Source organism: Chiloscyllium punctatum, chromosome 16 (assembly GCF_047496795.1).
Source record: "Chiloscyllium punctatum isolate Juve2018m chromosome 16, sChiPun1.3, whole genome shotgun sequence".
Lineage (NCBI taxonomy): Eukaryota > Metazoa > Chordata > Chondrichthyes > Orectolobiformes > Hemiscylliidae > Chiloscyllium > Chiloscyllium punctatum.
The window spans coordinates 28,542,073-28,555,141 of record NC_092754.1 but is presented as its reverse complement, the minus strand read 5'-3'; the positions used below and the strand labels follow the sequence as shown (position 1 = coordinate 28,555,141).

Here is a 13,069-nt window from a genome sequence, read left to right as displayed (position 1 = left end):
TCATTCGGAGCAATTGCCCTAACTAATTTGACTAATGGGCTCTTCCTGGTCAAGTCGGCTAAATCATGCAGCACATTCATTTAGTGAGCACTTCTGTCCTCCTTCAGGCTTTGTTTGTGTTCTTGGCTCCAGGCCGAGTATCGGAAGAAGATGATGCAGGAGAAGCTGAAGAAGAAAGATTATGAGATCGAAACTCTGAAGAGAGAGCTGAGGAAGCAGGACCAGGAGCTGTGTGACACCACCACACAGCTCGTCAACTTGCAGAACTCGATGGTAAGTAGGCACCTTATTCTAGATTTACAGAAAACTCAATGCAGGGTTGAATGTTTGTCTGTTAGTCTATGCGTACAACTCAGCAAAATTAAACTGTTTTATGAAGTCTAAGCTTTTCCCAGGTTGAAGCTCAAACTGAAAGTGAAGGCTCCTTTCCGAGCACTTAGTTGGGGAAAGCTTGTAAAATGAGTTCAGAGTAACTTTTATCCAGTTAGAATTTTATAGAATCCCTACAATGTAGAAACAGGCCCTTTGGCCCAACAAGTCCACACCGATCCTCCGAAGATTAACCCACCCCTCTAAGCTGTTATCCTATATTTTCCCTTGACGAATGCACATATGTGGGCCTGTTTCCACATTGTAGGGATTCTATAAAATTCTAACCGGATAAAAGTTACTCCAAACTCATTCTACAAGCTTTCCCCAACCAAGTGCTTGGAAAGGAGCCTTCACTTCAAGCTGGGAAAATCTGAACACTGTGGGCAAATTAGCATGGCCAGTTCACCTGACCTGCACATCTTTGGACTGTGGGAGGAAACCGGAGCAAACTCACACAGACACGGGGAGAACGTGCAAACTCCACACAGACAGTCGCCTGATATTGGAATCGAACCTAGGTTCCTGGTGCTGTGAGGCAGCAGTGCTAACCACTGAGCCACCGTGCCACCCCACATTTTTCAGAGTACTACAGTGGGAGTTAATCTTTCCATCTAACCGTGCTATATATATCCATATAGACTTTGATACAAACACTGAATGCTTGAGGTGGAAGGTTCAATTCCCTTTGCTTCAATCAGCATTTAACTCACGTCAGGAACAATATGTTCACCTATCATAAAATCATTGAGGTCATAAATTGAAGGCATCATTGCACTCGTTAATTACTCGCTGTGAACTCCAGTCGGTACTCATGGCATTGGCTGGGAGGAATTAATGAGCTCAGTACTGTCAAGGAGCTAAAGGAACAAGTAGTCTTGAATTGATGGGATAATTTGAGCATTTTGTTTATATCTCAACTTGTGTTAATCCAACCCCTTCATACTATTTAGTTCATTGCCAGTTAGTGTAATATTTGATGTTGCTGATTGTATATCTCTGTTGCTTAGCCCAGTTCTCTTCCAGACTGTGTCTTAAAATAATATTTAAGTTAATTGGTAACTATTTGATTTTCAACATGAATCCTGAGGCCATCTAGAGCACAGCTTCTTGAGACAAGTTTTTAAAAGGGAGGATGATGTGACAATTACAGATTAAGTTGTACATAAATATTTAGAAACATCATTAACAATTTCCTACTGCCCTACACCAGTGGCAGAGCACTTAGCGATTGTGTACATGGGAAAACAGCCATGGCCACAACCAACAAAGGAAGCTCAAATCCCATTGCTGTTAAGGAGGAGGACTGACCTTTGGCTGTCTATTGATAGAATGTGTTATCTCCATAAAACAAACAAAATTAAACCCATCCCCTTGTATTGAGCAAGTTTATTTTCCAGTAAACTTTAATTAGCAAGTCTCAAAAGGGCACCTCATTGCCATCCTTGGAAGGAGATGTTAGAGGGAACTAGAATGAATTGGTGAGTATTTCAGCCCAGCTTCAGAGCTGGTTCTGAATTGGCTCATTCACAGAGTCATAGAATCCCTACAGTGTGTAATCAGGCCATTCGACCCATTGGGTCCACACTGACCCTCCAAAGAACATCACACCCAGACACAGCCCTTATCCTTTCCCTTAAATAATGCATTTCCCATGGCCAATCCACCAAATCTGCACATCTTTGGACTGTGGGAGGAAACCAGAGCACCCGGAGGAAACCCATGCAGACGCTGGGAGAATGTGCAATTCACATGGCATTGAAGAGAAATTTCCTCCGCCCATCCTATGACCCTCAACCCATTATCAATTGAGATGCGAGCGAGTCAATATTAAATTGAACTCCAGCTAGCATGTCTTAACATAAAGAACAGCAAATGTATCTAATAATGTGCCAAGTACGATCATGGAGACCAGGCAAACTGCAGTCGGATGCTAAGCTGAGAGTGTAAATCGCCTGTGCTGTTTTATTGTTCACTGCAGGGTTCTGTAAATGTCTAAATCTTATAAAGTGTGGCAGTCTGACAGGAAACCGCAAGATTAGATCAAAAAAACAACTGTAACATGGGAGACAGACTGAAAAGGAAAAATGGAACTGGTTCATTGAGCTCAATAAGGGAAGTTGCTTTCCACCATGTATATATGACTGCAACAATAGCTTTCAATAATTGCAGCACTCCGAATGAATCAGAGTTCTAATCCAGGTACTTTGCTCAGTTAGTAACTAGTTAGTTAGCTGTTTGCTGGAATTATTGGTATAATTTGAAAAATGATAGGAATGTGCCATTTGGGGGGTATTCAAAATGATGTTCAGGAAAAGACAAACAGGTCAGCTCAGATAGCTCTACATGTGCTGTGATGACTTATACATCACAACATAGTCTGCAACCATCCACCATGCAGCATCCTGGAAGATACAAACCAACATTTAAAAAACCAGGCCGATTAGCAGGGTGAGGAAATGAACATTTCTCCTTCACCCTACCCTTCGGTGGTCAAACCTAGTCAAAGAGAGCACTTTAACCCTGCTTTATTTAACAAGATACATTCTATTTCTGTGAGATGGTCACTACCTCAGCCAGGAACAGCACCAATCCAAGGTTAGATTAGATTCCCTACAGTGTGGAAACAGGCCCTCTGGCCTAACAAGTCCACACCGACCCTCTGAAGAGCAACCCACCCCCCCCCTACATTTACCACTGACTAACCCACCTACCACTACAGGCAATTTAGCACAGCCAATTTACCTAACCTGCACATCTTTGGACTGTGGGAGGAAACCGGAGCACCCGGAGGAAACCCCTGCAGACACAGGGAGAATGTGCAAACTCCACACAGACAGTTGCCCAAGATGGGAATTGAACCCAGGTCTCTGGCATTGTGAGGCAGCAGTGCTAACCACTGTGCCACCGTGCCCCAAAGATGGGCATAATTCAAAGAATTGGTATTCATTTCCTGAGCTGTGAGCTAGTTCAACTAGTTCACTGTTCACTCATTCTGCCCATACAAACTTTAAAGGCATGACCCCAGGTCCTTCTTAATTTATTTAGGTGAAATAATTAGTCTATGTGCGTCCAATCTGGTACATCCAGTCTTTCATTAGCAAGGAAACAGAACATACAGACATGACCTCAGATGCTATATTTAGAAAGAAGATAATTGCATTTTGATTTTTAAAAAATTAAATGAACTAATCAATCTTTAAGGGAATAAATAATCAAGTCCTGACAGATCACATCCAAGCGTTTTAAAGTATCTAGAGAGAAAAGAACAATGATATTACTGGACATATTTAACTCTTCATCCAAGTAAGTTATACTTCCCGAAGATTGACAGATAGCTAATGTTTCTCTGTGTTTAAGCAGAAGGTTAGAACCTGACTAAGAAACTATAGATCAGTCAGCTTCACATAGGAGGAGAAATAATGGAATTCCTACAAGAGGAGAGAAATAGAAAGACATCTCAAAAGTAAAACTATAATAATGAATTGTCCAAATGGATTTCAAAAAGAAAAATCTTACCTAACTGAACTCAGTTAAGTTTTTGAAGAGGTAACAGAGAGACAGAGAGATAATCAAAGCGTGTTTTTATCTAATTTGTCCAAAATCTATCGTACCACAAAATAGACTAATGAACATGGCTTGAGAATGCAGAATCAGGGAACGAGTCACAGAATGGATACCTAACCAGCTTTAAACCAGAAAGCAGAGAGGAGGGTAATCATCTTTAGTGAATAACACACTGGAACATCAAAATGTCTCCATTCCGTACTGGGTGTAATTGTTTCTTTGCAGGGTATATGGACATTTAACCTGCCCATGTGCATGAGCCCAACACCTTTCTATATTTCTGGTTACCCAGCATGTCACACGTGCTCTACAATCCAAGCTCAGTTATCTCAGTATTGTTTGGATTTTTTGGAGGATTGTTCCCCTAAAACCTACATCTAGATCATTAATGCAAATAGTAAACAGCAGTGGTCCTAAATCCAAACCACTAGTAATTGGTCTCCATTGACACCTATTTTTCTATCTAAGACTCTTTGCCCAATTATTGATCCATTGTAGCAGATAATGCTTTATGAAGGCAGTGACTTTTGTCACACCATGACACGGAGCATGAAAGATATCCAGGTTCTTTCCAGCTCGATGCTGGGTTCCCTGAATTTCAGAAAGGCACTGGGAGCTGTCTACAGCTGCCTATTGTTAGGATCTCCGTGGATACCGCTATTCAGACTCTCAATTATTAACTGTAAGAATTACCCTGCAAGATTTCACTTTTAGACAAAATGTTGCCAACTAAGTTTTAAACAAATTACGTACTATTAAATAGTGATTCAAAAACACTACATCTTTAAATACAAAAACCTCACTTGAAAGCTTCTAGTTTTACTTTTATTTCCATCCAAGAATTCCTCCTTGTCTTGAGGGTTCTTTCACTTTCCCTGAGGTCAAACCAAGTTGTGCCACAGCTCTCAAGAATTCACATTGATTCTCCTCAGCTTCGCTGTTATTCTCGAAGGTGGGAGATTTCCTGAGATCCTTCCACCAGCTAGGTGACCCACCAACTCTACTTAAACACCTTACATTTGTGAGTGTCTGAGCTCAAACACAAATCTCACTGCTTTCTTGCTTAGTGAATCCCGTCAGAAGATACCCTTGCTTTCTGATGGTCCTCTATGACCGCTCTACAGTTTCTGACAGATTCTCTTTTTCTCTGGACGTTTCAAAGCTGCTTCCAGGCTCCAGCCAGTTCTTCTCCTAAGTTGGCCCTAACTCCCAACTACCTTTTTCTGTAAGAAATTGCAAAGATGATCTATCTCCATGGCAACATGGCACACTTGGGAGGTTCCGGCTAGAGACATAAATGAATTATCTATAATTCCCAAGCCCTTCTTTAAATCTGGGGAACTATATTAATATTTTAAAAGGCTTAGAATGGTATCATTCATTGAATAGGTTTTCCACTTTGGACTCTGACCTTATTTAAACTTAGCCCTATGATTTGCAATTATGCTCAATCTATTGCAACTTCCCTCCAGGCATTTCTCCATCCCAAACTTCAGTTATATTCCTCAAAACATATGCACTTGTGACTTCATAATTCATAACACTATGTCTAAGGAAGGCATATCATTCCAAGTTCCTGCTCCTAATGCCCATCCTATGGCTCCTGTTCGATATCAGAGAAGGATAGAATCAGCTTTAACTCCACAATAAAATAGTTCACCAACACCCAGAAATTGCCACGTGGGTAAACTGTTGAATGGCTGCTACAATCCCAAGTTGTGCTCAGGCATGTATGAGCACCTGCAAGACAGGAGAGGATACTCGAAATAAAAACAGAAAGTATTCCAGAAACTCCACAGATCTGGCAGCATCTGTGCAGCATTTTCTGCATGTTTCACAATTATGGTCATAGAGTCATAGAGATGTACAGCACGGAAACAGACCCTTTGGTCCAACCCATCCATACCGACCAGATATCCCAACCCAATCTAGTGCCACCTGCCAGCTGATATCCCTCCAAACCCTCCCTATTCATATACCCATCCAAATGCCTTTTAAATGTTGCAATTGTACTAGCCTCCAGCATCCTCTGGTAGCTCATTCTATACACGCACCACCCTCTGGATGAAAAGGTTGCCCCTTAGGTTTCCTTTATATCTTTCCCCTTTCACCCTAAACCGATGCCCTCTAGGTCTGGACTCCCCAACCCCAGGGAAAAGACCTTGTCTATTTATCCTATCCATGCCCCTCATGATTTTATAAAAGTCTATAAGGTCACCCCTCAGCCTCCAACGCTCCAGGGAGAACAGCCCTAGCCTATTCAACCTCTCCCTGTAGCTCAAATCTTCCAACCTTGGCAACATCCTTGTAAATCTTTTCTGAACACTTTTGAGTTTCACAACATCTTTCCAGTAGGAAGGAGACCAGAATTGCACATAATATTCCAACAGTGGCCTATCCAACGTCCTGTACATCCGCAACATGACCTCCCAACTCCTGTACTCAATACTCTGACCAATAAAGGAAAGCATCCCAAACGTCTTCTTTATTATCCTATCTACCTGCGACTCCACTTTCAAGGAGCTATGAACCTGCACTCCAAGGTCTCTTTGTTCAGCAACACGCCCGAGGACCTAACCATTAAGTGTATAAATCCTGCTAAGATTTGCTTTCCCAAAATGCAGCACCTTGCATTTAAATGCCATCTGCCACTTCTCAGCCCATTGGCCTATCTGATCAAGATCCCGTTGTAATCTGAGGTAACCTTCTTCGTTGTCAACTATGCCTTCAATTTTGGTGTCATCTGCCAAATTTACTAACGACACCTTATTTTGGAAGGAAGTAGAATACTATTTAAAATGCATTTTTGGAAAAAACCTGGTACTGTAACAAATGTGTGTTATCCTGTAGCTCGCCCTTTGTTTTCCAGTGTGAATCATGTGGCTGTAACCATTCAAAATGAGAGTGTTCTAGATGATTGTGTGATCTTGCTCTCTGGCCGTATTTTGTAACACAAAACCTTATTCAATGGTCTTTTTTCCCAGGAGATGAAGCGGAGGCAGCTTCCAGAGGAGTGAGCAATTCCAGAAAATGCTGAAGCCGCCATACACTTGTACACATAAATTCATATACACGCACACAAACTCACATAAAAGCACACACAAACTCATATAAAAACACACACAAACTCATATAAACACACATCAACTCATATATACACACACAATCTCACATAAAAACACACACAAACTCATATACACACACATAAACTCATATATACACACACAAACACACACTCATAAACTTATATATACATACAAACTCACATATACACATGCAAACTCATATGTACACACACAAACTCATCTACACACAAACTCATACACACACAAACTCATATACGCATAAACTTATATATACACACAAACTCATATCCACATAAGCTCATATATACACACAAACTCATATATACGCAAACTCATATAGACACAAATATATACAAATAAATATACACATAAACTCATATGCATGCACAAATTGACATACACATAAATTCATATACATAGACTCATACATAAATTCAAATGCACATACACACATTCAAAATTCCATGCACATGCACACACATGCACATTCAAATACGTACACAAACTTATATACACATACACACATAGGTGTTAGTGAGTTTTGAGAAGATTTGTAGCTTAGGTCGAGGTTCTGGATGTAGGTTTGCTCGCTGAGCTGGAAGGATCGGTTTCAGACGTTCATCACCATACTAGGTAACATCATCAGTGAGCCTCCGGATGAAGCACTGGTGGTAAGGCCAGCTTTTCATTTATGTGTTTAGGTTTGATTGGGTTGGTGATGTCATTTCCTAGAAAACCAAACCTTCCAGCTCATCAGGCAAACCTACATGCACACAGAGACAAAAGCCCATACACAAATTCATATGCACATGTATACAGACTCACAAAGAATCATGGGTTACTTCATTGCTGGGAAATCCATTTATATCTTGCAAAAGCCACACAGCACCAGATATTTCTTTAAATTAACTGTTGTATATTAATACCGAATCTTGTTGAATACTTTTTAAGAGGAAAGGCTTGTATTTATGTAACACGTTTCACGATCTCAGAATGTTCTTCACAGTCAATGAAATACTATTTGAAGCATATCAATGTGAAGTACTTTTAAACAGTCTAACTTTAATAATTGCTGCTTAATTCAAAACATTGGGTATTTCAATTACAGTTTAAGATGACTGAATTCTGAGAATTAGACTATATTCCCACTGTTATATAAAGGAGCTGGGATCCAAGCCTTTGATGTCAGATGCATGTCTTGTCTTGTTGGAAATGTTCTAAAAAAGGGTCTGTTATTTAGTGGCATTCCAGCAGGGACCTAACTTGCATCAAGTTAAATATAAAACGGGGGGATTTGGGCTCTAATGACCAGTAGCCAACATCTCTCACCAATAACATAAACATTAATATAAAAATGCCTGTGTTTGTGTTGCCAGATGGATTGCTTGTTGCAGCCCTGTCTTGTTTATTCAGTTAGTAATTTGGTCACTAGTCAATGTACACACACTATGTGTTCCCCCACAGTTATTGGAAGGATTTTGTGAAACTTGAAAGGGTACAGAAAAGATTTACAAGATGTTGCCAGGGTTGGAGGATTTGAGCTACAGGGAGAGGCTGAACAGGCTGACGCTGTTTTCCCTGGCACATTGGAGGCTGAGGGGTGACCTTATAGAGGTTTATAAAATCATGAGGGGCATGGATAGGGTAAATAGGCAAGGTCTTTTCACTAGGGTGGGGGAGTCCAGAACTAGAGGGCATAGGTGAGAGGGGAAAGATACAAAAGAGACTTATGGTGCAACATTTTCACACAAAGAGTGGTGCATGTGTGGAATGGGCTGCCAGAGGAAGTGGTAGAGGCTGGTACAATTCCAACATTTAAGAGGCATTTGGATGGGTATATGAATAGGAAGGGTTTGGAGGGATATGGGCTGGGTGCTGGCAGGTGGGACTAGATTGGGTTGGGAAATCTGGTCGGCATGGATGTGTTGGACCGAAGGGTCTGTTTCTGTACTGTACATCTCTATGACTCTATGACTGCATGAGACAGATCGAAAAGTGAATTAATTGCCTTTAACCTTGAGTATGGAGGTAGTGGGGGTGTTGTGGGGAATTTGCAAACTGTCGGTGGGTATAGGTTGTGGGGGCTGGGCAAGAGGTATTGAGGCAGAGTTAGGTTGGTCTGTTGGCCAAGTTAATTTGTCACGTTCCTAATTCGGACCAAACAACATTCAGCTTGCGTTGAGTGACATTTCACATTGGAAACAGAAGGTTCCGGATGTGTCATTAGAGCACGTCTCAGTGAGATGAAGCAAACTTTTGTCTTGAGAGATTGTGGAGAGTGATTAAAATCAGGAATTGGGACTGACAGTGCTTACAGCACACAGAACACAACCTACGTTATGTTGGCAGAGGCCAAACTGAATACTCAAGCCAAATAGTTTTAATGCATTAGTTTGTGGAGAAAATAGCATGAAATGTTGGTTTGTAGGGCAGGATCCTTTGGCATGTAAGCTGCACTGTTTAATGAAAGTGGCTGTGTTCTTGGAGCTATCTTAGAGCAGAAATACATGTCAAGAGGCAATTCGGATTTTCTCCTGAATTCTTGACCTCAGTCATGTTGCTGTGAGGAGGGAAGCGTGGAAGGCAGGCACTTAATCAGAGCTTAATCTTAGATTTGTTGCAGTCCAGAAGGGTAGCTATTCGGCCCATCAAATCTGTGTCAGCTATTTCCAAGATCAACTGAACTGCTTCCACCTGTCCCATCCATCTCAGGTACATTGTCAGGGAGTTCTCTGCTACTCAGGAATTCTTGGGAAATTGTAAACATGTTATGCAAGAACTGGAGAGGAAATCCCATGGGTGTGTTTGTAATGCAGCGATTCAGGCCATCCTTCCATTGAGCAGCAGGTGGGGCCATTCTCAACAGTAACGCTGTGCAAAACAGAGGCAGGAGTATATCAAATCACCCTCCCACAGCGACTGAATCATTCCCCCTACAGTGTGACTCTCATCACCCTCCCACGGTGGTATCCCCTCCCTCCCATGCCACACTGATCTCCCCATCCCCACTCCCACACTGAGATCTCCCTCCCCCTCCCACACAATCCCCGCCTGCCCACACCATTCGCCATCTCCCCTACTCTCACACTGAAATCCTACCCCAACCCATTTTGATTTCCCCATCCCCATTCCCACACTGAGATCCCCCTCTCCCTCCCACACTGAGATCCCATTCCCCCCCCACCCCCCCACACTGAGGTCCCCCTCTCGCTCCACACAAAGATCCCAATCCCTCTCCTACACTGAGGTCCCCCTCTCGCTCCACACAAAGATCCCAATCCCTCTCCTACACTGAGATCCCCCTCTCGCTCCACACAAAGATCCCCCTCTCCCTCCCACACTGAGATCCCCCTCTCTCTCCCACATTGGGATCCCCCTCACCCACCTACACTGAGATCCCCCTCTCCCTCCCACATTGGGATCCCCCTCATCGCCCCCACACTGGGATCCCCCTCATCCCCCCACACTGAGATCCCCCTCTCCCTCCCACATTGGGATCCCCCTCACCCACCCACGCTAAGATCCCCCTCTTCCTCCCACACTGAGATCCCCCTGACCATCCCACACTCAAATTCTCATCTCTCGTCCCACACTGAGATCCCATCTCCCACTCAAACTGAGAGAGACCCCTCTCACCCACCCACACTGAGATCCTCCTCCCCTCCACTCACACTGAGAACCCCCTCCCCTTCCTACACTAAGATCCCCCTCTCCCTCCCACACTGAGATCCCCCTCTCCCTCCCACACTGAGATCCTCCTCCCCTCCACTCACACTGAGAACCCCCTCCCCTTCCCACACTAAGGTCACCCTCTCCCTCCCACATTGAGATCCTCCTCCCCCCACTCACACTGAGATCCCCCTCTCCCTCCCACACTGAGATCCTCCTCCCCTCCACTCACACTGAGATCCCCCTCTCCCTCCCACACTGAGATCCTCCTCCCCTCCACTCACACTGAGATCCCCCTCTCCCTCCCACACTGAGAACCCCCTCCCCTTCCCACACTAAGGTCACCCTCTCCCTCCCACATTGAGATCCCTATTTCCCTCCAGGTTTCAGTCGAGAGTAACTACAAGGAGTTTCACGATGAGTATTGTCCCGTGTGAGGAACCCCATAGCAATGAGGCATTAATGTCATCCTAAGGGTGTTAATGTATTTAAATAAGCCTCTCACTAATGAGAATCCCAACTCTGTGCAACAGTCGGTTGGAAAATGGGACTTTGCTATTGACTTCAGGAATCTCCTATCTACTGATCTGCTGTAATTACCCCCATTTTCTCCCCAATCTCCACATCATTCAGAGGGTAGGACCACTCAACCCCTTCCTCCTAGGGGTTTCTTCACCTTAAGCTCCCTTGTCAAGTCTGCCTCATTCTAAATCCAGTATTGCCTGTTCCCTAGTGGGCTCTACCACAAGCTGCTCCAAAAAAGCCATCTCATAAATGGGCAAAGAAATGGCAGATGGAGTACAACGTAGGAAAGTGTGAGGCATGGACTATTTTCTAAATGGGGCGAAAATTCAGAAGTCTGAAGTGCAAAGAGACTTGGGAGTTCTAGTTCAGGATTCTCTCAAGGTAAACTTGCAAGTTGAGTCATTAGTTAGGAAGGCAAATGTAATGATGGCATTTATTTTGAGAGGACTTGAATATAAAAGCAGGGATGTACTTCAGAGGCTCTATAAGGCTCTGGTCAAACCTCATTTGGAGTATCGTACACAGGTTTGGGCCCCATTTCCCAGGAAGGATGTACCTGCCCTGGAGTGTGTTCAGAGGCGGTTCTCGAGAATGGTCCCAGGAATGAAAAGCTTAACATATGAGGAACGTTTGAGGATTCTGGGTCTATACTCAATGGAATTGAGAAGGATGAGGGGAGATCTAATTGGAAGTTTACAGAATACTGAATGGCCTGGACAGAGTGATGTTGGGAAGATATTTCCATTGGCCAGAGAGACTAGGACCCGAGGACACAGCCTTAGAGTAAAGGGAAGACCTTTTAGAACGGAGGGTAGTGAATCCAAAGAATTCATTGCCACAGCAGGCTGTGGAGGCCAGATCATTGAATGTATTTAAGGTGGAGATAGATAGGTTCTTGATTGTTAAGGGGATCAAGGGTTACGGGGAGAGTGGGAGAATGGGATTGAGAAACCTATCGACCATGAGTGAATGGCGAAGTGGACTTGATGGGCTGAATGGCCTAAGTTCTGCTCCTATGAATTATGCTCTTATGGATGTGAAAATTGAGTGAGTACCCCTCTTCAGCTTAATGTACAGTGTACTTTTGAAATAAAAATACCAGTTGAGTTTTCGGACTCAGTAGACAGAAGAGTCACCAAAAAGGTGTGAATCGTTGACAGGGAAGCTATGAAGCATATGGGGCACCTAATAATATGCGACATATCTGGAGAGGTGAGGGACATGGAGTGGCTTCCCACCTTAAGAAGAGCACCTCGAAATAAAACTCCCCAAAGTCCTGAACGACACCCAGTCAGATTCACCACCAGCTGGCTGGGAGAGAGGGAGAGCCTGAAATAATCCTGAGCAGCCAGTGGGGGAAGGGTATTTCAGTGCATTTTCAGTTTGCGCTGAGGGTGCAGACTACTTCCTCTGAATTCAGAAAGCTGGGGTTCGAGTGGACCAAGACTCACTGAGGGTCTTAGAGGAGTAGAGGCTGAGGGCATATCTGCTCCTCCTGGCCCATAAAATGTTAATAGAGAAGGGCAGCTGTCTGGCATGTATCTGTTTGCCAGCAGACAGTGCTGAATTCCTCCTGGCTTTGACATTCATATTACAATGCCCTTGTCTGTATTCACCACTCCAGGTCCTTAGCAAACTCCACAAGCTGGCACCAACCCAACAATGTGGAAAATTGCCCAGATACATCTTGTGCATGAATAGCAGGACAGATTCAACCAGGCCAGCTACCACCCCATCAGGGCGCACTCAACCATTAGTCAAGTGCTGAGAGGTGTCATCAACAATTCTATCAAGCAGCACTCGCTTATCAATCACTTACACATTGGCACTCAGTGTCTGCCAGGGTCACTCAG

At 43.6% G+C, this 13,069-nt stretch overlaps 1 protein-coding gene across 1 annotated transcript in view; it reads left to right on the top strand.

Annotated features, from left to right (window-relative positions):
- LOC140487119 (forkhead-associated domain-containing protein 1-like) overlaps window positions 1-10,187 on the top strand; it is a 250,670-nt gene extending 240,483 nt beyond the window's left edge. The window contains exons 31-32 of the mRNA XM_072586640.1: window positions 133-273; window positions 6,921-10,187. Coding sequence (XP_072442741.1) covers window positions 133-273; window positions 6,921-6,953 — 174 coding nt within the window. The 3' untranslated portion in view covers window positions 6,954-10,187. The remainder of the gene's footprint in view (window positions 1-132; window positions 274-6,920) is intronic.
- The last annotated feature ends 2,882 nt before the right edge of the window (window positions 10,188-13,069 follow it).